The following is a 25,791-nucleotide window of genomic DNA, read 5'->3' on the forward strand; positions in this document are numbered from 1 at the left end:
ACTGCTGCATTTCTGAAATATGTGAGGCTCTGATGTCATCAACACTGTTCAGTGTAATTTGTTTAAGATTTTCAGTTAATTTGTTTCTCTGCTCAAGAACCACAATAAATTCCACGAATATATACATGGAGCTGTCGATTTATGTACTACATAATGTGAAATTATGAAAATCGTCTGGAATGCCCCTTTAATGAGAGGAGGATTTTACATATGACACGTGCTACAAAAGTAAAAAAATAAAATAGATCAAAAGGATAAAGATATTAGATAACTTGGTTGAAATTTATGAAAGTGTTTAAACAAACACCCAAAAAGGTGATTCTGGTAAAAGAAATACATGTAAATGCAATTCCATGCCTATATAGCTTTCTTGATTAATCTCTTCGTTGTATTGAAACATCCCTTTTTCCACTCAGCATACTAGTAGATGTGATACACTATACCAGACAATCTTTTACAAGCTTTTTGGTCAATGGTGATTTTTCTTGAAACAAGTATATTATATTACGAGATACAATTATTAAAGGCATATTTAGGCCTACCATTATTTTGCAGATGAAACAAAAACCTACAGATAAAAAGTACATTCATAAGAATACTAATGCATCAATCACAATCTGAGGTGATCAATTTCAAACAATGAACTTCTGAAAGAATCTCTGAAAGAATTAAGAGAAAACGGAAAATATATATGCAACATCAATTATTTAGGTAGTGGCCTGGGGTCCGTTTCATGAAGCTATCACATACAAGCTATCACATAAATTTTAGAATGGCCAAAGTCGCTCATAGCTACTGTAGGAGAGACTTTCACGGAGAAGTAAAAACAATTTCACGAAGTCTCTCCTATAAGTGGGACTTAGGAGAGAGAAAGATTCTCTGAAGACTTATCATGAAACTGACTCCTGCACATATTCGTCTCGTCGTCGCCCCCGCCCCTCTCCCCCCCACCCCCCCCCCCCCCCCCCCCCCACCTTGCGTGGTTGAATGATCGAAGTGCCTGTTTCGCGGAGTGACGCCTCACTTGGCTTGGCCCTGACGAGGTTACCTAGGTCAAATTGCTGGCAACAGGACGTAGAACAGTAAAAGGTAGGTTTGCGATTATTATTATGTACGCATTGTTGCGTTGTTTCATTTTGTAAGGATTTTAAACTGACAGGAGGAGGAACCTCAACTAACACGCGATATGAGCCCCTCGGTCCCAAGTGTAGAGCTACACGTCGGCTGCCACTATGTAGTGTGCCACAACGCAAAGGCGAGCTAGCAAACTAAGGTTAAACGTGCACTGCGCCATGCCTGCCCTGCGCCGCGCTCCCGCGGCTGGTGCTTCGTTCATTCCCAGTGCCGGTGGGGTTATTCACCAACTTTCGAAGCAAGACTCTGTGTCAGAGTCTGATGAAGCTACCTTGTGCCAAAACTTACTAAAAGTACCGTTAGTGCACCAGTTTCCGACAGGACCCAGATTTCGACACCCAGCACTACAGCAGATAATTCTTATTAAATTTTATACTCAATAGTAGTAATACAAACGTCTGACTTCAACAATCAGCCAAGTTATCAATCACATTTCTAGTCTTATATAAACACCGTTTGTCACTTGTCATCATAATCCGACGATAGAATATTTAGGAGAAAAGCAACACAGTGTCAGCAGAAATTTTGATGTCGGCCATTTTTAGGGGTTCAAGCAATACGACGCATTTTGTAAACATCGCCGTAAAATGAAATTCACCCATGCCGGTTATCTTACTTTAGTATCAGTTTGTTTGCCAAATCCTGATGTTTGATTTCATAATCGTCTTTAGTAATTTCATGGCTGAATTCGTGATAAATGAGCAAGCTTGTAGAAAGAGTTGGCATTGAGAATGTGGCACCAGATTTCGACATTCCCATATTGAGACACGTTATAGAGGAAACAACACGTTCTTGCGCCGGTACTTTGCTGGTTTGCATCCACAATGCAGTGTACGCGAACTGTACGCGCCATGTGATTTATGTGTGATGCGCGCTGTGATTGTGTCGAAAAATGATGCTGGGTGTCGAAATCTGATGCCAGCGACGGCGTGACGGAAATCGCTAAAATTGAACACGAGTGCATTCAAATTGGAATTCGTTCAAGGCATATTGTCATTGGCCTTTGTAGCTCAACTTCATATCAAAATTCTGAGGTAAAACGGTGCAGTATTGATGGTAAACAAGGAAATGTGCTAAAGTGTCGAAAACCGGTACCCTTACTGTAACGTTTTGGAGACAATACGATAAGCAGCGCAGTAAGCCTTAAAATTTTAAAGTCGCCAGTAAAATTTAGAGCACGAGCAGCTAGACCAGAGATAAACTGCGACAGCCGGTGGCGGTCTCCGGGGCTCGACCAGAGACAGACCCAGAGTGCAGCAGAGGGCGTCGAAATGTGAATCTTGCATCAAGTGATTAAATTTAAAAAATACAGATCCTTGCAGGGCAATTTAACGCAATAACGGAGGTTGTCTAACAGTTGTTAGAAGAAATCTAATCTAATTCAAAGTTGCTTGAATTTTAAGCACAGTTCCCCATTTAAATTGCTTTGTATTTAAATTGTAACGAAGTCAAGATCATGTTACAACATGTTCATTCTTTTTGGGTTTAAAGTTATCAAAGATCAGGCCAGGGTAGGCCTATATAGACCTAGACAGAAAAAAAGATCCGTCTGTCCGGAGGAGGCTTTTATTTTTTTTGACGTTATCGCTCTCAGATGCAGTCTCTGCGGAACATTTCCCCGATGACCAAATACAGACCGATCTTTCGGTCAAGCCTAGACCCTATCGGCTATATATGTAGAAAGGAATAAATAGAATTCTACTGGTAGCGCGGAAGGCACGCTTTATCCGGTAAACCAAAACCCAAAGAGAAATATAGATGAGTGAAAGCAGCAACAATAGACCAGTCCGTTGTTCCACTTTGCACATGAGCAGAAAAAGGTCATTTGTACCAACACTAAAACAGACATTTTGGTTTGTTAATTCACTGTGCTGTGATGTGATGATTATTCATGTATCCTTATAATTGCTTGCCAGCACGTCCACCTGACAGCAAGCCTGGTATTTGGCAATATCAAAAGAAAATGTTGTTGATGCATTCAGTACAAAACAATGAAATGAATGCCTCTTGAAAATGTCAATGTAATTGGCCATTCAGGTCACCTGGTCTAAACTCAATTTCATTCTTTGTTTGAATATGAATTCGATAAATTGTTACGTTGGGCAAGCTTGTGCATTATGTCGCTTTGAAAGCGAGTGAAGTGCCTACACCCTATGAACCAACTGAGAAAAAAGAAAGGTCATTTGTACCAATGTGTACATGAGCTGATTAAGAACTGGCTTATAGTAGAACACATCTCAGTGAAAGTATGAGGAAAATCAGATATTTGATCGATGCAAAAGTTATACATTTTTAAAATTGTTGGTGTTGAAACCACTAGATAAGGAGACTACTTGAGTATTATATTACACGTGTGCGCGACCGAGAAGCCTGCTCAATGTAACGAGCCGAGCTGATCAGATTTTGCCATCAGCATGCACTGGAACTTATTTGCCCTAACCGTATAACAGCAGACACATAGCGCGCATAAAAATAATTGTGAAGTATTAAGTTTATTTTTTGAAAAATTAATCATATGTAAAATAATGATATTACGTAGGTGAAGGCGCAAATATCCTGAATGACGCGCCTCTAATACAACAACAACAACATACATCATGTGTGAACAACAATATACATTGTAGATCTAAAGAAAACATTAAAAAAATAAACATGTTTTCAATTTTCTAGCGTAATGAAAGAGCACTTGACTTGCTGCTTTCAGAAAGCAGAGGGAATAATTACAGTGATACTGCCCTTAACATATGTCAGTATCATTTTCAATTAGATGGAATGTAATTTTCATGAAAAATGAATTTTGTGGAATTCTCTTTATAGCTCTCTAGAAGGAGTTTTAAAAATATAGATCTATTACTAGGTTGTAGCTTGTAATATACAGAGGTACATGTGTAAATACTGCAAAATGCATTTTAAAACCTAATGACTGTGATTCAGGTCCAAATTATAATTAAGTGTAACAACATAACATTTTTCCTGATATTTATTATACCCCGCCAAACGAAGTTTGAAGGGGGTATATAGAATCAGCGGGCGGTCGGGCGGTCGGGCGGTCGGTCTGTTGCAAATCTTGCGTCGCGAACTACTTCCTCAGTTTTCAACCGATTCCCATAAAACTTGGCACAGATGTGTGCCTTGGGTTGTAGATGTGCAAGACGTATTTTTTGACAGTACCCAAAAGTACGTTGCCATGGTAACGGCATATTATGGGCAAAAATGGGTACAAATCTTGCGTCGCGAACTCCTCCCACAGTTTTTGATCAATTTTTATAAAATTAGGTACAGATGTTCATCTGAATATGTTAATGTGCAAGACACATATTTCCGCAGTGGCAAAAAGTGCGTTGCCATGGTAACGGCATGTTATTGGTAAAATATAGGGCAAAATGCTTCATGGCAAAACTGCTTCATCAGTGTTCTTCCAATTCTCATGGAATTCTTATTGAATGTTTGTCTTAGGATATAGGTCAGCATGACACATTTCTTGACAGAGAAAAAAATTATGTTGCCATGGTAACAGCTCACATATTATGAGCCAAAATGATGGAAAATTTTGTGTTGCAAACTACTTCCTCAGTTTTTGCCCAATTTCCATGAAACTTGGTACAGATGTGTGCCTTTGGTTGTAGATGTGCAAGACGCATTTTTCGACAGTACCCGAAAGTACGTTGCCATGGTAACGGCATATTAATGGCAGAAGATCAAGGAGAGATCTTGCGGATTTAACTACTTCCTCAGTTTTTTGACCAAAGCTTATGAAATGTGGCACACACCTTGATCTTGGTGGGAAGATGTGGAAGACATATTTTTCGGACGTGTCGGAAGCTGCGTTGCCATGGTAATGGCATATAAATGGCAGAAGATCAAGGAAAGATCTTGCGGATTGAACTACTTCCTCTGTATTCGACTGAAGCTCATGAAATGTGGCACACACATTGGTCTTGGTGGGAAGATGTGCAAGACATATTTTTTGGACATGTCGGAAGCTGCGTTGCCATGGTAACGGCATATTAATGGTGGAAGATCAAGGAAAGATCTTGTGGATTGAACTACTTCCTCAGTTTTTGACAAAAGCTTATGAAATGTGGCACACACAATAGTCTTGGTGGGAAGATGTGCAAGACATATTTTTCGGACGTGTCGGAAGCTGCGTTGCCATGGTAACGGCATTTAAATGGCAGAAGATCAAGGAAAGATCATTCCTTGGGTAAGACTGTCGTCACGGGGCGGGGGTATTAATCACCTTAAGTGATATTTCTAGTTTGTTCTGGAATGCAAAAATATGGTAATTACCGAGTAATGATTTGCACCAGTACAAATATATTTGAAAAGTATATGTTGCATTGAAGTATTAAAATGGAGGTGAATGCTTTCAGCATTTTTTCAACAATGTTCTTTTTTTTTTTTCCTTTAGGACATGGCTTCCAACTATGCCCGTCGCATGGCGCGACTCAGTGCCCGAATCTTTGGGGAAGTGTACAAGCCTACAACATCCCAGTCAATGAAGGTAGTGCAGATGATGAGTGAGAAGCCAAGGGAAATGAGGAAACATATTGTGGACTACTATCCACCCCATACGGAAACCTACAAGCTGATGAAATACCTCCGATTTCTTGGATTGTACAGGTGCGTTATTGTATCTCAGAATCTTGAAATGTGATTTTTCTGTTCAGTGATGAATATCAAGGTATTCTGGCAGATCGTTTGTTGCTGTCATGCTGTGAGGCTATTATCATATTTAGTGGATCTGAAGTGGTTTGTAGAAAAGTCTGCAAGTGCTACAATTCACTGCACTGAAATAACACGTCACTGACATTTTATAAAGCTGGTAGACTAGATGATGTTGATTTCAAACCACAGCTGCATCCTCAAATTGGTATGTAGTGCGAGTCAAAGAGCTTGATGACCTTCCTCATAAGATCCAGAAGATTCCAGAATAATCTAGAAATTTAACAATTACATGATATGCAAACAGGACTCCTGCCTCTTTGAAAGGAAATAAGCTACCAAGGCAGACTACGAATATCATTGCCCATGGTGATAGATGTGACATTCACATGAATATCATCCAGTGGTTTGGGTTTGTTTGTTTGTTTGTTTTTTTGCCTTTGTTTTGTTTTGTTTTATTACTGTATGTATTGCTTTCATGAAGATAGGGCTCTTCTTCCTCTTACTCCTTTCTCCAGGGATGAGCATGCAGACTTCAGAGACGAAATGAAGAGAGTACAAAGGATGAAGGGCAAAGCGCCACCAAAGAAGGGAGAAGGAAAGAGAGCAATGAAGAGGAAATGAAGTAAACACCTCCATTATTGGCTATTGGACTTCAAAGACATTGCTGTGTTGCAATGGTGTCGACTTGGTGCAGAAACTTATCGTGTAGGATCTGCATAGTGATGACTGAAACCTGTGCAGCTCTAATTTCCCTCCTTTTTCTAGTAGGCGGACAGATGATACTTGAAAAGCAGCAATGAATTTTGCTTGATGTGTGTACACTGGAAAGTCACAGTCTTCAGTATTATGGAATTCAGTTCATCATATCACATTATTTTGTGATGGCAGTAGTCAAAATTAATAAAAAGAAAAAATGACTGAAACTGAGGTTAGCTCCTCTGGGACTAAAAAAAAAAAAAAGAGAGAGAGAAGAAGAAAAGGAACATGTGTTTTGTCTGGTTGGAGCACTCTGTGTGAAGTTTCCAGTGTTTATAAGATCATCTCCTAGTATGGAAATCTGTATGATGAAAAGGAAGATTGACAATATGTAGGGCCAGGCTTGACATTAAATTTGGTCTCTGAAATCTTTGAATTTGAAATTTTGTTGGCCCAACAAATGGGTGCATTGGTCCAAAATAAAAGGAAATTAAAAATTCATTTGAATTTCAGCTGCCCTATCGGGCCACCAAGAGATAGCCTTTTTGGAAATTTGGTGGCCTGACATAAATTTGTAGTGGCCCTGGGCTGCCGCTAAGGTCGCGCCCTGTGTACAGGTTCATTCTTTAGCCGATGTAAAATTCTCTTGATCTATGTGTTAGTGAATGTAATTAGTGCTTACTCAGCCTGTGATTATAGTTTGGAATATAGAAAACGATGTCATGACTGAAAGTACCATGTATAATTTCCGTGACTTTGATCATTATGTTAATGTGTCTGCAGTGTTTAGACAGTCTTTTAAATCAAACCATTTCCAAAACTGTGAATCACCATTTGCAGCAATGTTATTATGCAGCAATAAGAAGAGTTTTTTTCGTCAGGTAGGCTTCAGTCATGTACATTTGTATGCCTCAAGATTATTTGCATTAAGAGGTGTGTATCATTGAACATGGGTTGAAATTTCGCCACCCAGCAATCTCTCTTGAGAATGCATTTTAGTAGTGAAACGACCACCAAATTTGGATGTACCGGTACGTATGTATGTAATGGGCATCAAGTCATGATGAAGAATTGCCACCTCATTTTTCCTTGAGCTTCTCCCAGTGCAAGCTCCTCATAGAATTGCCTTACTGTTTCATCTGGATGTGTGATAATTGCAGCCGTCTCCTTTGCTTCTAGCTGATTAATGATGTTGTTAGCCATCACCTCTGAGAGTCTCCTTTGGAAGCATCCAATTCCCTTGTAAATGAATATGTAATCACAATCTCCCAAGATCCTCAGTTACTCAGTTACAGTTACTATCTTGAGACACATGGGTCAGAGCACTATTTGGGGGAGCTGTCTATATATTCAGTCTTGGCAGGGTCACCAATTTTGTTATCAGGTTTTGGATGAAATGAGATGCAGGAGCAAGATGTCTCCATTTCCATCAGCAATAGAACAATAGAAGACAACAGTGAAGTGCTGCTCTACCCACTTTGATGGCCAATACCATTCCTAGGGAGGGTGTGCAGTTTCGCTTTCCTGTTTGATATCTGCATATATCAGCTTGGTGGGGTGAGGCTCATCTTGAGACTTATTTTCAAGCTTTACCTTCTGATATTGTAAAAGTGGAAATTTTCGCAGTGTTAACATTTTCATGCATTTCATGCCGCCAGAAAATAGCTCAAAAATAAAAGCATTTGAATATTTATGCTTGCAATATGTTCCAGTAGTTGATGTCTTGATTCTGCAGAATTAAAAACATGCAAAACTCATCTTATGCGGCCGAGCACCAAAAACTACTCACATGAATTATCCACTTTTACAGTTTTTGGTGTGTGTGATAAGCTGCTTGATTGTCATATTTTCACATTACGCTGCTTATATAAAAATCAATTTTTTTTCTTGGGTCTACACATGTGCCTATCATTGCCAATTTACATATAAATGGCATGGTAGTTTGTGTTCTTTTGAATTAAATTATCAAATGATACATTCAATTGCTTGAATACCCCAAAAAACTTTATTGGATGAAGAAGAAATCCCAAGAGGGAAGTTTCTGTGAATGATGTGACTGGCATACATGTGTAAAGTTGATGGCGTCTTTCACTTGCCATAAGGGTTGTTCTGGGTGTTTGGTTTTAGTGATAATGTATTCATGTGTGTGTGTGTTTGTTTCTATGTATGTGTGTGTGAGCCCCAATAGAGATTGGCAAGAGTGCAGCAAACTGAATATGAAACATTTTCTCTTTTTTATTATTGATGTTTCTCACCTATGCATGTGCCAAGGATTATTTCTCTATTGCTCAAAGCTAGTACATGTAATTACTACCAAAGAGTTCAAAGTTCATGAAGTGTTAATTTATCCAATGTGTACCTTTTCATACCACTTAAAGGACAAGATCACCCTATTATACATGTTGTTTTGAGTGAATGCAGCAATATGAGAAGAACACATCAATGAAAATTTGAGGAAAAACAGGCAATCCATTCAAAAGTTATGATTTTTTGATGGTTTCTGCGCAGTCACTGCTGGTTGAGAAGACTACTGCAGTTGATTAAAAAAAAAAAAAAAAAAAAAAAAAAATCATTTTTGGAAAAACGTACACATTCTCTCGACTTGTCATGACGTATATTAAATGTACAGATGTGATATCAATCCCCCTGCATTCTGAAAGAGGGAAGTCGAGTGCTGTTTTATTATCTGAGAAAAGTGAAAATATGTTGAATTTTCTTTATATTTTCTTTATACTCTTCTACACATGTGACATCATCAGCTGTAGCAGACTTTGCAATGGATTGTCCAATTTTCCTCAAACTTTCACTGATGTGTTCTGTTGGGTATTGATGCATTCTCTAAACCAACACGTATATGAAGGTGAACATGTGATATATGAACCTCATTCACAAGGATCCATGTTATATTATCAAAAGACGGTGGACCACATGCACTTTGCAAACCACTATCCTAAATCCTGATACATGTACAGTGAATGTGAACCCATGCAAGTTGATTTGGTTGTCATGTAATGCTGTGGCCAGCATTACCAGTACCCTCCAATTATCGAGTAATGCAGAATGTCTTCATTTGGCTGGTGCTACCACAATCCCTGGCATGGTTATTGTTTTAGGGCATTTGCAAAGAACACACATATAACACACATATAACACACACATACACACACACACTAAGAGAACACGCTTGAAGTAGAGGCATCTACAAACCAAGCCCCTATCCCCTTACACAGTACAAAGAAAGTGATATTGGAAGTACTAGGTAGTCTTTTAGCATTGATTTACAGTGTGCATGTACATGTATTACATGTACTCATCTATATGTACTGGTATTAAATGTGACCGTGCACCTCAAAACGAACATCAAGTCGCACACACTGACTTTGCGTGAGGACTGAAAATAAGTGAAATGGGTCAACCTAGCCAAACTTGACTTTTTCATATTTTCTGAAAGAGCGGGTCTTCTTTTACATTATGCTAGAATTGGGTATCATAAAACGGGCAGGAAAGTTTATTTTTTAGCAGTTTATCTCGAACATTTTTGGTAGAATAGTGTGATTAGGTGTGTCTTTAGAATCCCTTTTTCATTTCTGAAAAACCTTGTCCACACTCTTCACATTCAACTCTAATAACTTTTGAAAGAATAGTGCTACTGCTTTGAAAGTTGGCATTAATTATGGACAGAATGTGTTAATGAGGCATATTCATTTTCAGTTTAATCTGATAATCCCTTCATTGTTGTTACTCTGGTGGTTTACTTCCTGTTTTTTGTCCCATTCATCGCCTAGCCAGCACGGTTAGGTAAAGATTAAGCGCTTGAATAGACACTGTACTTCAGAGCCTCTTTTCTCAGTTCACACTTTTCCTGAGTTTGTGCTTTCTTTCCAATATTTAGATAGGTTAGGAGAGTCCATTTCATTTAAGTTATACATCATTTTAAAGCTTAAAGGCACTGTACAGTACTGGTTGAGGTAAGGATTCATGTTTTGAACATTCCTAAGTGAGATAAAGAGAAACCTCTTATGATATATGAAAGGGCATGTAATTTTAAGAAGGATTCAACATTTATTTGATGAGAATTCATTTTCAAATGGCTGAGATATCCAAAAAAGAGCTAATAATAAAAGGCGACATGCCACACTTACTTTATTAGGATCTCTTTGTTTCACCTTGTTTTTGGATATCTCAGCCATATCAAAACCGATTTTCATCGAATAAAGTTTTGATACCCCTTAGAACTGCATGCTCTCTGACATCTCATTGAGTGGTTTCTGAATATCTCGCAAAACGTTAAAAGCTAAATCTTCACCTCGACCAGAACTGTACACACCCTTTAAAGTCTGTTCTTTCAGAATATGGTCTTAACTAGAAATTCATGTCTGGCGACTTTTTGTTTGTTTTGAGGTGCAGGGTCACAAATGTAAAGCATGACAAGCTTACTTGTCAAAAACATCCGAATTTTAAGCGGTAAAATGCTATAAAAGATACATACAGGTGTGTACAACAGTATCAAACAAAGTTCTCGTAACAACAACAAAATATAATTTTGCAGGCATATCGATGCACTATGCTGTAAATTAGTAGTACAATTGTATTTATTTCATGTGTTTGCTTGCTTTTGGTTCTGAAGATTCACAAGAAACAAAATACTTGATCCCCAATAATGCATTATGCACACAACAGACGAAGGTCAGAATTTTCCTGTCTACGATAGGAAGAGTAGGATACTGTAAAAGTGGATATTTTCGCACGAGGAAAGAAGAGTTTCGCGTTTCAAGTCATCAAGTACTGGAACACATTGGAAGTAAAAATATTCGCGTGCCTTTATTTTCCTACTATTTTCTGTTTGTGTGAAATGTGAAAAAAATTACAGCACTGCGAAAATTGCCACTTTTACAGAATACCTTTCTCTGCATGGCCACTTGTCAAACATACACATTGATATTGCACATAACACTTGTGCATAGTGAGTCCTCTAGACTTGTCTCTACAAAATGTTGACAATACTACCACAAATCTAATGTGAAGTCATAGGCTGGGAATGGATGTGACTATATTGTGCAGATGTGTTTATGCATCACAATAACACTATGAAGAGTAAGAGAAGAGCTCAGTCCAGTTTCTCCTTAATTCTTGGTAAAGTAAGTCCACAGTATACTAGTAGTTGCTAATACAGACCTTTGAGCCTTGAAATTCATGCAAATTTAGACTGTCTAACAGTCAACTTTTACTTGTCCACAAGTCATTGGGAAGGTCTATGGATGAATCAATTCACCAATGGCAAATTATGAAATATCTTTCAACATCTGGTTGATTACCAGATACTATGATATTTTCATGTGTCAACTACTGGCTGCCTTGAGTATATACAGAAATTTAATGACATCAAGGGATACTTCAATTTCACCACTTACAGTATAACTCTTACAATGTAGGTGGTAAGAACTAGGGTTTGAATAGTCAAAATACAATTTCTATGTATGGAGGAGCCTCAGAAGAAGACAAAGATGGCTACAATTTGGTGTTTCTTTAGCTCAATTGCATAACTCAAAGAACTTTTACAGAATAAGATATGGGATGTACATACACTGTATGTACCAGATTCTATGATGAGCCTGAGGGAATGAGCCCCTAAAACATTACAGTCTATTTTGACACATGGAATACAATGTAATTGCTCAGAATGGTTGCCCTCTACGATCTTTCCTTGCAGAGCAAAGGGAAGTACAGTGGAAACTCGATATAACGAGATGGTCGGGACCGAGTCATTTTCCTCGTTATAGCCGATATCTCGTTATATCAGTAGGCATAAAAGAAGGCATAAAATAAAGACATTAATTTGCACATGTGGGACTACCCATCATATTTCAATCAACACTGATAACTTGATATTGTGTGTGAGGGAATTACTCACCTTTATGGGTAAGAAGATGTTTTTCGCCAAGGAAATCCAATATCAAGAATGTGTTTCTTATTAATTGTAGATGTTTGAATTTGTAAATTTATATAGCTTGCGATTGTATCAAGATCGTCTGTGGATTGGTATGTGGTTATCGTATGGGTGTGTGTTGTGTGGAAAGTTTGAATATGGTCTGCACAATGCTGTGTGTGTATGTGACACATTCTGTATGTACATTATGACTGCGAGTGTGTGAAGACGGGGAATTCCCTAAGTAGAAGGCCAATCACAGCATCAGATTGCCTCACACCTGCTAAACGTCATGATATATGGCTGTCCCACCACATTTCCTGCATGTATCAATGTGCGTGCACACACACACTTCACACGTACAACATGCAGTGCTAGCTGGAGTGCACTGAAGAAAATGATTATGTGTATACAAGACAGTTTTTGGCGCATCAAGCTTTACAATCTCGGAAGATGATAGCACAGGCGAAGTAAAGCTTTACCGAAGGCATTTTGCTTTACCTCGCTATAGCAGGTTTGATTTACTATGTTTTTCTTTGTTTGGAAGTCACAAAATTTATCTCGTTATAGCAGTTATTTCGTTATAGCCGATCTCGCTATAAGAGTAGCATTTTACATAGACTTGTGTGGAAGGAAATTTGGGACCGAGAAAATTTCCTCGTTATAACCGATATCTCGTTATAGCAGTGTTCGTTATACCGAGTTTCCCCTGTATATATAAAGGGAAGAATATATACTTAGGTTTTAGGTCACTGGTCAAAGAGGCTTTATTTCTTCTCTTCCCTAAACACATGCCCGTGGCATGTGCGCGCGTACATATGCCTCGCACAATCAAATCAATACAACATGGAATTCTTACGTGACAGAGTGCGAAGAACATGGATTGTTCCATGCAATTTGACACGGGGGGTGGGGGGGGGGGAGGATGGTGTATTTGAATAATATGCTTGTGCAAAATGGATACAAGAGGTAGGAGCCTACAAGAAATATTGATGTTACCAATGCTAGCCTGCATTTTTTATCCGATATCAACCGATGGATGTCTAAAATGCAATCTTCAAAGAAACCTTGACTGCAGTAACATTTCACATTTCGTCGACAATTCATCTTGTATCTCTAATCTTTTGATCTCTCGTCTAGTCGCAAGCTTCCACAATGAATGCCACCATAATCTCGTTCATACATGTACAATTATACCTTCAGCAGATGCACTCAAATGCAGTCACACGTAGCCAACTTGGCACCAGCTAATCCACATGACATTAGCATGACTAGCTTACAGGCATCAGATGCAGGGGCGGATCCAGGAATTCTGTAAAGGGGAAGCGCCTTTGCAAAATTAAAGGGGGGGGGGGCGTACGCACCTCGATTTTTTTCTTTTTATATGCGTCCCCCTCTGGATCCGCCACTGAGATGGTGGGACATCCATGGCAGGATGTATAAAAAATGTCAATCAGTGTCCCCTGCACAGTCTTTCATCAGGACGCATGATACACATACACTGCAAGAGTCCATGTTGCTATACCGCCGTTCCTTCTGTTTGTGAAGTTTGAACCAGTGCCTGAGGGGCTCGCAGACTATCCTCCTTCAGGTCTCGATATTTACCCTTCATCTCATTCGGCATCGGGACTTTCCGTGGGCATGGCACTTGACCGGGAACGTCGCAGATGCACCAGCGGCTGAAGGTACGCCCAAAATTTGCAGGGTTGGACTGGCGCTCCATGGCTTTTCTCTCTGCTGCTAGGACCCGGCTATGTTAAAGGTTGACAAAAACATGGATCAATAAATCCAAGCAAATCTGCTACAGTCTGAGATTTCATACAGTATGGTTTGAAAACATAGTAAACACAGAGAAAGAGGAGCTCTAGTCTACCCTGTACCTGGAGAAATCAAAGTACGCAGCAAAGATGTTTAGTTTACCATGCATGTTCAATATCATCCATTCTAACAATCACACCACCACGTATGTCCATCAGGTCAGCTACTCTATGCCATTTTGCAACATTATCTGTTTACGCTTTCAACTAAAAGTATTAGTTTGAAACTTAAAGTGTAATTGTATTATCACCAATCAAACTTTTTTTGTTATTGCAAATGATTGACAAAATGCCCTTCATGGCCATAAATAAGCACTGATTTTTTTTTTTGTGTGTGTGTGTAAATAATCAATGCTGTTTTGCATCGATGAAGGGCAATTTGTCAATCAGTCACAAATAAAAAATTAAACAACTTGTTGCAAGGAGTCGTTCATTTGAAGGAATTTTGTGTTTTTAATAGCAACCTCACACTGAAGAACACACAAACTGTGAAACACTTGCTAAGAATTTGCTTACTGAAATCATTCAATTACTCTTAAATGTGTCACAGTAAAGCATTGTTTCTGTCATTGTAGTATACATACTCAGACTTTCCAAGCACTTTGTTTAGGTGATCCAGAATGTCATCTTTCTCCTTGTCTTCCACATCGATGAGAACTTCATCACCTTCATCTGCACATGAACCACAAAACCAACCAAGAAATATTAATGTGAAGTACATTGTACTTCTGTTTTTGATTCAGAATTTTGCATTTTACATGTCCATGTGCAATACATATTCAGGTTTACCTGTTTCCTGATATGTTTATACAATTTTGTATGAGTAAACTTTCTGGGCTCTATATTAATTGTAAGATTGAAATGAGGTTACTGCAACAACAGAATACCTAATTTTGCCTTTTATTTTATTCTAGGTGCATAACATATAAGACACATTGTACATTTGACTGCATGTCTTATTTGTAACAAAATCTACAGCTGATGACAGAATTTTCAAAAAGTGAAATAAATTTACAATGCCCAAGGACTTCACTGCAATGGGAGTAACCTGTATCATTATGCATGTAATAAAAACAAAACAAAACAAACAAAAAACGAGACAAAAATGGTTTACTTTTTAGAATTTTACAACAGCATTCGGGATGGGGTGGGTGGGGATTGTCCCCTTCCATGGTAAGGAGCTGCAGCATATTTAAGCTTCTTTTTTTTTTTTTGCATTTGTGATGTGTCAAACTTGGTATGTCTGACACTTACTAAGAAAACAGCGAATGAATGGAGATGGCGTGATGTTCTTGAAGGTCTGCATCTGAACTGAAGGATTCTTGTATTGCAGCTGAGGTAGGTGATAGAAGACAAACTCTCTGTGGATGAAACAAAAATTTAAGTTTGGAACATATCATTTTTTGAGTATCAAACATAGACATGCAAAAACAGCCAAATTAGTGGAGGGATGACAGTAGAAGAAATATAATACACTTTGAAATATCCTTAAAACTACACATTTCAAGGCACAGCACATTGTTTTCATCAGCATAAAGCACATTATTCTACAGTGTCAATAGACAAATTTGATATTGATAAACAAATGTTAAGGGTTCCTACTTTTGAAACATCTTGTGCACTGTATTTTTACTTCATTGTCTATCTCTGATTCTCTCCAACACGTAATTTTGCTCTGTTTGAAAGTCTTCATTAATTTTACCCCCTACAACAACATGCTACTTTGACATCAAATGTACAGACTGCATGCTTTGAAATGCCAGCAGTTTCAAGTTGAGTAATAAAATGATACTGGACAAACACAGTTTTGTGTTTACTCCAATGGATTTCCCTTAAAGTAAAAATATATACATATATAAAATGCAAATTATTCAAATAAATATGTGTGTAACTTCTCTTCTCGACTGTATCTAAAATGGACCCCCTCAATCTCTCTCTTAAATAGCAGAGAGTGTAAATACTGATACTGTAGTTTATTGCATTCACAAACAATGTAATGTAGTGTCACCAAGGACAATGGTCTTGCACATTTATAATATAATTTGCCTCATACCATAAAGGGAATGACACCCAAATACAGAAAGAGGCTGAGCTATGAAATGCATAAATTAGCAGAATATATCTGAGAAGTCTGAGGAAAATCAGACAATCAATAGCAAGAATATGATTTTTCATGATGAAATTTCAGTGGAGCAATCACATCGCTGGAAAATTTTTGATGAGAAGACTACTAAATTTGGATCTACACTTCGTAACGTCACATACAAATGTAAAAGTGTAAATTTCATCACATCACATCACATCACATCTGACACGGAAGAAGAGGACTGGTCCTGTAGTATTCCTGTCTAAACATAATATAATCATCTTCAACTTTGTTGCTTTATGTGCGTTGAGGAGCAGAGGTTTTAAATTCCCCCCCCCCCCTCCAATGTCTGTCTAATAAATCTTTGAAATTATTAATCGAGGAAGCTTCAACAACACTAGCAGGCAATCTGTTCCAGTCGGCAACTACTCTCTGGCTGAATAATGTACTTCGCAGTTCTAATCTTGAACGTTTGGTGAAGAGCTTGTATCTATGACCTCTTGTTGATGAGTGGATGGCTGGTTCGCAGAACATGTCACCAGAAATCCCCAACTTTCCATTGAGCAACTTATAAACAGTAATCATGTCGCCTCTTCGTCTCCTGTAGTATAATGAGTGCAGGTTGAGTTTTTCCAGGCGTTGTTCATATGACAAACATTTGAGTTCAGGAATCATACGAGTGGCTCTTCTCTGCACTCTTTCAACTTTGTCAGAGTCCATTTTATATCTCAAATGCCATAAAATGTTGCCATACTCCAAATGAGGTCGAACAAATGATACAAACAAAATAGGAAGTATTTCCGTCGTCATTTGTGAGAATGTCCTGTGTATATTAAATCCCAAGTGTTTGATTTGCCTTTTGGACAGCTGCTGAGACATGTTGATGGAAATTTAATTCTTCATCTACACTGTATTATAACGCCAAGGTCCTTTTCCTGCTTGGTTGCTTCCAACTCTACACTATTCATTCTGTAGTTTTCCCTTGGGTTATTTTTTCCAATATGAAGAATCTTTACATTTACTAACGTTGAAATCAAGTTGCCATCTTTTACTCCACTCGTCAGCATGATTTAGGTCAGTTTGAAGCGATTCCTGTTCTGGGGCTGTACTGACATCACCGATTATTTTGGTGTCCTCAGCAAACATAAATACTGAGTTATTCATCATATTTGGCAAATCATTTATAAAAATAACAAAAAGGACCGGTCCGAGTACACTTCCTTGTGGAATTCCACTGCTAACTTGACTCCAGTCTGAACTTTCACCATTACGATTTATCACGACTCTTTGTTCCCTTCCAGTTGTGAATGCTTTGATCCATGAATACAGTTTTCCATCAATGCCATAAGATATCAATTTTTATATAAAATATATAAAAGTTGTACGATATAGGCTCTATATGTTTATAGAAAGAAAATTGTAGGCTCCTAAAGAGAATTCCACAAAATTTCATTTGTCGTGCAGGCGGTAAGTAATGCATTTCATTCCCTTGTCTTGACTTGTAATGTTTGACATAAATGTATGTTACGGTTAGTGGCAATTCCCCTTGCTTTCTGAATAGGGTTGTGTTCTTTCATCATCCTGGAAAAGTGAACATACAAATGTAAAATTAATGTTCTTTTTATATAATTTATATTGACAAACTGTCCATATTTACAACTTATTACAATGTACGTAAATTTACAAGGCGTCACAAAATTATTTTCAACAAGTCGTCACAGTCTTCTCATGAATTGATGTCCTGTTTTCCTGGTTTTCCTCAAACTTCGCCAGAACAGACCAACATAGATTCTATAGATCTAGGTCTAGTCCGAGTAGAAGCTTCTATGTGTAAATAGAAAGGAGTCTTGGCTTTATCATTTTCTGACTTTATCGGCTCTCCTCCGTATTCAGGAGGGGGTTGACTAGTTCCGTGAAGTCAGACACTAGACGCAGACCGATCTTTCGCCACTATTCGGTCAAACATGTCAGTACATGTACATACAGCACTAAGGACTCTGGTTTGCACCCCAATTTGTTCAGTCCCATCCTAGCACATCTGTGTGGGTAAGAACTTCGCTAGTTAGCTTCGCATTTACCTTGCTCCTTTACTTTCCTGTCCAGATGTGTTGTAGTTGATGGTCAGTATTTTCACAGAATCTTTCAGATGTATTTTTCCCTGCTCAAGATAACGAATTGTCCTCCGAAGAGGAAATTTCCCTTTCATCGGCATTTTCACATGAAGTTTCTCAGCGACCTGCTGCTCGGCCGCGCATCAATGTCAGATGTGAGGCAGACGGCAGCTGCAGTGAGTTGCACAATCGAACCGGAAGTGAACATGCACACGTGCAAGACGTGTGTCTCATTCATCTCGCGCATATGGAATACGCGCACCACTTACTGAATGACTGGTACATTTTTGTATGTAAGTTGCATCAGCTCAAAATCCCTCCCAGCGCTGGAACATTGTAAACAAACATCCCGGCCCGGCCCCGTTCGAATACTAGTACCATTCCCTTCCAGCCGTATCCATACCCCTCGCTTCAGGAGGCGACCCTGGCCTCCCTTGCTTGCCACAACAATCAACGCACGAGATTCTATATTTTCGTGAAAAAAAGGTAAGTGAGATCGAGACACCAAAGCCCACAGAGCCCACAGCCCACAGAAGTAAATAAGGTAAAAGTAGTAGCTAGTGTAGTGCTGTCAACGACAATCGAGGGTGGGGTATACCGGGTACGTGAATGAAGGCGCGTCGTGGTGTGGCGTGGGCGTGGAGTGTTCTAGACTGGCTGTTGTCAGGAATTAAAAAAAGATAATACAAAAACAAAACAAAACAAAACAATGAATTGTTTAAAGTTCATGTTAACGTTTGTTGGTTCTAGAGTTTAGACAGGATGTGAAATAACGATCTTCATCAATGTAAGGTTAAAGGATGAGAATTGAGATGATGACTGCTGTTTAAAGCCCAAACAGAGTTCTGGTACGCCTGCAAAAGTTGTCAAATTTCGCTCCCAAATGTGAACGTATGCTTAGGAAATGTGCAGGATATTAAACTAGTCTATGTTATAACAAGATATTCGATGGGTAACAACGAAAATGCGAAATATTAACCAGAAAGGTTCAGTCTCAGTACTTACCCGAACGGGGTCAGGCTACTCGGACTCGGGGATAACTCGGCTTTGCTTTGACGGCGGGATGAGTTGTAATGGTTGTCCCTCTGATTGTACAGTGTTGTCCTATGGGAGCGGCCTGTATAAACTAGCGCTTCGTGTTCTGGCTACTCGCAGTAATGGTCGACGGTCCGAGTTGTTACAACGCGCGCATCAAAAACCTCTTTTGCGCGCATGCAAACTTAGTGTGCGCCTATCAAGCACCTCTAAAACAATCAAAGGCGCTTGATAAAGAACAACAAAAACTCCAAAGACCGCGCGTCTCAGCAACTGAGGACCGCGCGCTGTCATTTTTGTTTTGTTTTGTACAGGATTACGTTAGCACGCACTTTCCTGTCCATTCAGTTAGGCCTCATTTGGTATTATGCATTGGCCAGTAGAACGTGGCGATCATGAACTGCGTGTGAATTGTCTGAAGTAGGGTCGAATTTTTCCCGAGACCGAGTTAGTCTGGAGCCTTCTGGAATAGAAGTCGGTTTTCCTAATTATTATTTTTCTCAAAATACTCCAAACCGACTCATCATTCCGGCAAACCGCGTCAGCCAGGTAAGTTTCTTAGTGGACTCTTTCGATATATTGCAAGAAAAAATGAAATGGTGCTAGACGGGTTCTCAAGCACTTACCGAAACTTGCGGGTTGTAGTGCGGGTTTCAAGACTTTAATTTCTTGGTGTCTACTAGTATTTTTTTCATAATACAACTAATGTCCCTTCATAACGGAATAATCAATGTCTTTCTCATCTTTGACTTATACATGCATGTTAGAATTCATACCCACAATTTACCGTACACCTTCGTATTGAGTGTACGACAAAGAAAAATGGCAATTAAGGCTCAAATTTCATGTTGTGCGGTTAAAAGTCAAACATGAACATGTCGAACAATTTGTGTGGTAAAATCTTATTCTTAAGATAAATCTAATTCTTCTTCTAAATGTAAAGTAAAATGTGAATTGTAAGTTTACTTACATTGTACAATAGCATTTCTAGATTTTTATGTCATATTTTGGTGATTTCGGCCCATACATGTATGACTATTAGTGAGCTGATAAGTGAGGTACAATGTAGGTCTGCGAAGTTCCATGAATGCAAAGAATTTTGCAATCATGCAGTGATACATGCATTCAGAAGTACCATGATGTCATTCTGTAATACCTTGTATGATACAGTTGTTTACTTTAATAACCAGACAGACCAAATTGTGCTGTGTACCCTCAATACAACCAAGTAGGAAAATGAAATTTTAATATTCATACCAGGGGTGGATCCAGGAATTCCTTTACAAACTTAAAGGGGGGGGGGGGGGCATACACCCCATCCCACCTCAATTTTTTTCTGTTTATTTCTTTTGTTTTCAAAAAAAAATTATGGGGGCCGGGGGGGGGGGGGGGGGGGGGGGGGGGAGGGGGGGCATGCGCCTGGTGCACCCCCACCTGGATCCGCCACTGCATACACTGTATGTAGCATATTGCTATCAGATGATGATTCTTTCTTTTTAAATCTTAAATTATGTTCCTTTTACCTTCATGATTACTGGCTGTAAATTTGAATTACAGGAAAACAGTTAAGGAAAATGTTTGAACAGAGTTGATTTAACTTAAAGAACTTTTGAATGAAACTTGAAATATATCTACAAAATTGTTCAAAATTCTCTTTGGATTACTGGAATCAGAGCTGCCTGAGTCCCCCACTGCTGGGTCTGCAGGAAGCTTAATGAAAAACCCAGTAGTAGGGTGCCAACAGCATTTCTTCATGTGTCAAAATAAGAGAATATAAATATTTGTCTTATTCTTGTATTTTTGCCCATTTGGATGCTTATACATGCAACACAACAATATTTTCCTGGATGCTATGGAAGTCTTGGGAATTCCCAATCCCATTATTTTGATAGGGTGAATGCAGGCGTCATATATATATATTTTTTTCTTTTTAATTGGGGGGGGGGGGGGGGGGGGTCATGGGAGGAGTCTTGTGAAGGTAACCTTGTTCCACAATGTACAGTGTATCTTCTTTTGACCTGTTTCAATTGGCCAATGACCTCACAGTGTCCTGAATTGACCACATTGGAGCTGCTGACTCTCATAAATTGCTTGAGTATTTTGCTGATTCCTTTTTTCCTACCCTCGCAGCATTTTGACAGCCAACCTCCACCCTGAGTAACCATGGCAGCACCTGCTTTGCATGGCACAGAGGATCTTGATTCCTTGGAATCTGATGTGAGACATGGGTCCACTCCTGAGGGTGGGGAGGAGTTGAATGGTGTGCTGGAGAACAAGTCTGAAGGGCATCCCAAAGTTACCATGGTAACATGCAGTCTAGATGGAGAGAAACAGGCATCTACTAATGATGCACACACTAGTACTGTGGTTGCTATGGATGATCGCGCTGCAGCATCAAAGTCTCCTAGCAGTGAGTCTGCTGAAGCGGTTGCCAAGGAGACAGAGACGGAGCTTCAGGGATGCTGTGCAGCTGCTGCCAATGCCCCTACCCTGGGGTTGCTGGAGGACCTAGACTCGTCGATGGCCACTAAGGGAAAACCCTGTTGCAGCAAGAGAGAGCGAAGCACCAGTTCCTGCACCTCTTCACAGGGCTGCCATGCGAAAGACTGCGAGAAGCAGGTCTCGGGTGTGGTGAAGGGGGTCCATGCTAAACTGAGGCGGAAACTCAAAGAAGGTATTGCTTGGATCATATAGTTTTAAATAGTTTTAAGCCTCATGGCTTGGCAATAAAATTATTTGAAGTTACAGAAATAATAATTTAAAAGATAAAGTTATGATTTCATTTTTATGTTTTTTTTTTGCTTTCGAGATCAAGTATTGAATACAGTTCCTTCAGAAGGAAACTTTTGCGAAACATATTCAATATCTTTTTGCTCTCTCTTTGTACACACACTTTCCGTGCAAGAGTTATGTGCTCCAGCATAAAGTGCAAATTACTTTATGCAACTTAGAATTGTTTTTATTATAATGTGACTTGAAGGTAAGTGTGTGTATTCTCATCACTGACTCAGCAATGTAGGCTTGCGTCTGCAGGTCGCATGCTTGTTTGTTTTTGTTTTTTGCAAAGTGTGTAAATGTTTGCAAACAAGATCCTGAGAGTAAAATGGCCTTGTGGCATGGAGCTCAATGGAGAGAAGGGAGCCGACTGTGAAAGCAGGAAAGAAGAAGGTTTTGTGTCCTCATTTGATATTAGTGAGATGGAGGAAACAGAGTAGTGTCTGTGTGAGTGATACCACGTGATAAAGGGTATGGGAGCAAATTAAACTCTATCCCTACACCAAATGCATGCACTGGGTCTAATGCATGTGTGATAGGATTACTGGGAGTCTGTTTGTATGTGAGAGATGCCAAGGTAAGATGTCACAAAGCAGCCTCACTAGTGATATGATAAATACTATAAATGGAACTGCATGGCCAAGGTATGAGATAAAGAGGTTCTGCTTTCTGATTGGTGTGTTATACATAAGGGAAAGTAAAGCAGCATTGATCATCTCTGTATGATCCAATAGTTTACTGACTATTGCTAACCACTGCCTGGGGCGAACCATGAGAGGTCGGTATCATTCACCTGCCTGTTAGTGGTGTGGGTATACATGTGGGTTGACCATTTCTAACTCCCTGCTCTTTGTGTTGAATGAATGAAGTACCAGGTAGATTGGTGATTGCAATGTTTGTGGGAACTGCACAGTATCCCACGCATCGGCAGATATGGGTTAAGTACCGGTATTACCGGTATGCATGTTTTCAGCAGAAAACAGACAGAGAAGAGATCTTGCGAAAATTGCATTACATGATACAATGGCTGTATGTAGAACTCCATGTACTGGTACACTGAACTAATTTCTGTTGGAGGCAGGTTGGAAGTCCTTCTGTGTCAACATGCTCAACACTTTAAAGTGAAACAGCGCCCTCATGTGGGCCTTTGTCGAGATGCCTTGATCATCTTTCAGCATTGTCTCACATGCCAATGGTGATTATGAGTTAGTGGTTTGAAATCCTCCAGCTGAGTTGGATTGTGTCTTCCTAGCAACTCAAACACACACTCGAAGACAACACAAACGCTAAACATAGGTGCAGCCAATCACAGCACAAATTTGCGAAGACCTCAGCAGGGATGCAAACTATCATAGAATCCAGAGCGACAGCGATATGGTTGGATACAATTACATGATTTGAAAACATGACAGAGTCAAGACTGATCATGCTAGAGTGGAAACATACATACCTCGTACTGAATTTAAGAGCAAAATACTATTCTACTTCACTGTTAAAAACAAAAGTAAAAAAAAAAGACAATTACAGGTGTATTTTCCATGAGTTTTACAGTTGGAATAACCTGTTTTCTTGTTTAAAATGCATTTTTTTTTTTTTTTGGGGGGGGGGTTGATACTTTACCACACTCAATATTTCCCATAGATATTACTATTACTACATAGAATAAAAAAAAAAACATTCAGGTAACAGGTATCAATGGCATTTGTACATAGATCTCTTTGAATTGATAGTTTAAATCTTAAAGGGACTGTACAGTTCTGGTTGAGGTGAGGATTTAGCTTTTAATGTTTTGCGAGATATTCAGAAACCACTCTATGAGATGTCAAAGAGCATACAATTCTAAGGGGAATGAAAATCGGTTTTGAAATAACTGATATATCCAAAAACAAGATGAAACAAAGAGATCCTAATAAAAGGCATGGCCTGTCACCTTTTATTATTAGGCCTATCGCTTTTTTGATATCTCGGCCATTTGAAAACCAATTTTCATTTATAAAATAAACATTGAATCCTTCTTAAAATGACATGCTCTTTCATATTTCATAAGAGGTTTCTCATTATCTTACTTACAAATGTTATAAACCTGTGTCCTCCCCTCAACCAGTACCGTACTGTATTTTGCTGGTGAGGGGTTTGCCTATGCTGTTGCATATTTTTTTTCCCCCATACCTTTGAATAAAACATTCAGAACAATCAGCCAAGTTTGATAATATCTGAAATTGAGCCCTGACTATCTTAAGCATTGTTTTGAAACATGGAGTGCAGGTAATCAAAGTTTAGGCCAGCTGTATACCCAGTAGGGGGCAGGACTTGATCTATGGTTCCATGATCAGGAGATGTTGATGACTGCATGTGATGAGTACCTAGCGTGCGTGACCTCCGACCTCCGCCATTTCGAAGAAATTGCCATCTGTCTGGATATCAGGTGTTGTTCATGTGGTGATACATATAATACGTTTGTTAAAGCCCTTGCAAATCTAGAGGCTCATAAAAATCCATTTGATAGTTTGTAAAATAAGCTCTTATTCTGGGAGAAAAGTTCTTTGCTGACCCTGTACAAACAGTTGTGGGGGTACCATACAGGAGGATCCCCAGTAAGCCAAGCTTACATTGTTAATATTTGGGGCCTCATTTTACACGAAGAAGTAAATAAACAGTTTTAACAAACAATCGACTTACAACTATGACAAACTATTTCACACAACAAAACATTCATGGTCATGTTGTACACAGGTGATGCTAAGAAAAAGAAAAGAAGAAAGGGATAGTGATAATGGAAGATAATGAAAAAGAACAGGAACAAAAAAATTGAAAGACTCCTTGTTCACTGAACAATTGGTACTATACACTGTACAAATTATACAACACTATTGAAGGTACAAGACAACTTTTATTTGCAAGATATTTATAAACAAGTGACGTTTACTGATATCAGCAACAACAACGAAAAAATGAATATAGATCACACAAAAGCTACAACTTTAACCCGGTGAGGACAGTTTGATTTTGCTGCAACATGCATTTCCCATAGATGCTTTAAAACAGGTTAAAAGTATAGTTCAGTGTCTGCAAACATGGTTTGTGTGCATACATGTGAACAATATACTGATGATGAAATGAGAGATAAAAATATATCTTACGTTATTAGCTTCGTAATTTGTATAATGATATTCAAATGCCACAACCACTGTCAGACCCCAATAGTGCGATGAGAACACTAATTCCCGTGGATTTTTGTTTTAAAGTCATGTGGTTAAGAAGTGTCCTTGGAAAGGATATTTCTAACCTATTTTTATATTTTCTGAACTAATTTACATACAACCTTGTACATTTAACTTATTCATTTACTCATTTCCATATTCTTGGCTTTCAAGGTTCGTCTACAAGGTACAGCATATAAATGAATTTCACATTTACAGGTATAGGTTTTATTGTGTCTATGTGTGTGTGTGTGTGTGTGTGTGTGTGTGAGTTTGGCTATATCATTGTCCTTGTTATTACATGAATACCTGTCTGAGCTTTGTAGTTCATTGTTGCGCCATA

General features: G+C 38.8%; 3 protein-coding genes across 3 annotated transcripts; 2 read left to right on the top strand and 1 right to left on the bottom strand.

Moving 5' to 3' along the window:
• Positions 1-978: 978 nt before the first annotated feature.
• Positions 979-6,684, top strand: LOC139745467 (small ribosomal subunit protein mS33-like). Its single transcript, XM_071655857.1, has 3 exons — positions 979-1,089; positions 5,546-5,757; positions 6,318-6,684. The coding sequence occupies exons 2-3, from the start codon at positions 5,549-5,551 to the stop codon at positions 6,421-6,423; spliced, it is 315 nt and encodes a 104-aa protein (XP_071511958.1). The 5' UTR covers positions 979-1,089; positions 5,546-5,548; the 3' UTR covers positions 6,424-6,684.
• Positions 6,685-13,544: 6,860 nt separating this feature from the next.
• Positions 13,545-18,545, bottom strand: LOC139745468 (small ribosomal subunit protein mS25-like). The gene is made up of 4 exons (XM_071655858.1): positions 18,406-18,545; positions 15,496-15,602; positions 14,826-14,913; positions 13,545-14,175 (listed from the first exon to the last, which is right to left on the bottom strand). The coding sequence occupies exons 1-4, from the start codon at positions 18,537-18,539 to the stop codon at positions 13,944-13,946; spliced, it is 561 nt and encodes a 186-aa protein (XP_071511959.1). The 5' UTR covers positions 18,540-18,545; the 3' UTR covers positions 13,545-13,943.
• A 272-nt stretch (positions 18,546-18,817) lies between these two features.
• On the top strand, positions 18,818-22,167 carry LOC139745476 (uncharacterized). The gene is made up of 2 exons (XM_071655868.1): positions 18,818-18,924; positions 21,604-22,167. Exon 2 carries the CDS (start codon positions 21,637-21,639, stop codon positions 22,165-22,167), a length of 531 nt encoding a protein of 176 aa, XP_071511969.1. The 5' UTR covers positions 18,818-18,924; positions 21,604-21,636.
• The last annotated feature ends 3,624 nt before the right edge of the window (positions 22,168-25,791 follow it).

The sequence above is a fragment of the Diadema antillarum genome, unplaced genomic scaffold (genome assembly GCF_040938485.1).
Source record: "Diadema antillarum isolate AM-2024a unplaced genomic scaffold, OU_Dant_1.0 seq00001269_RagTag, whole genome shotgun sequence".
NCBI classification, from domain to species: Eukaryota; Metazoa; Echinodermata; class Echinoidea; order Diadematoida; family Diadematidae; genus Diadema; species Diadema antillarum.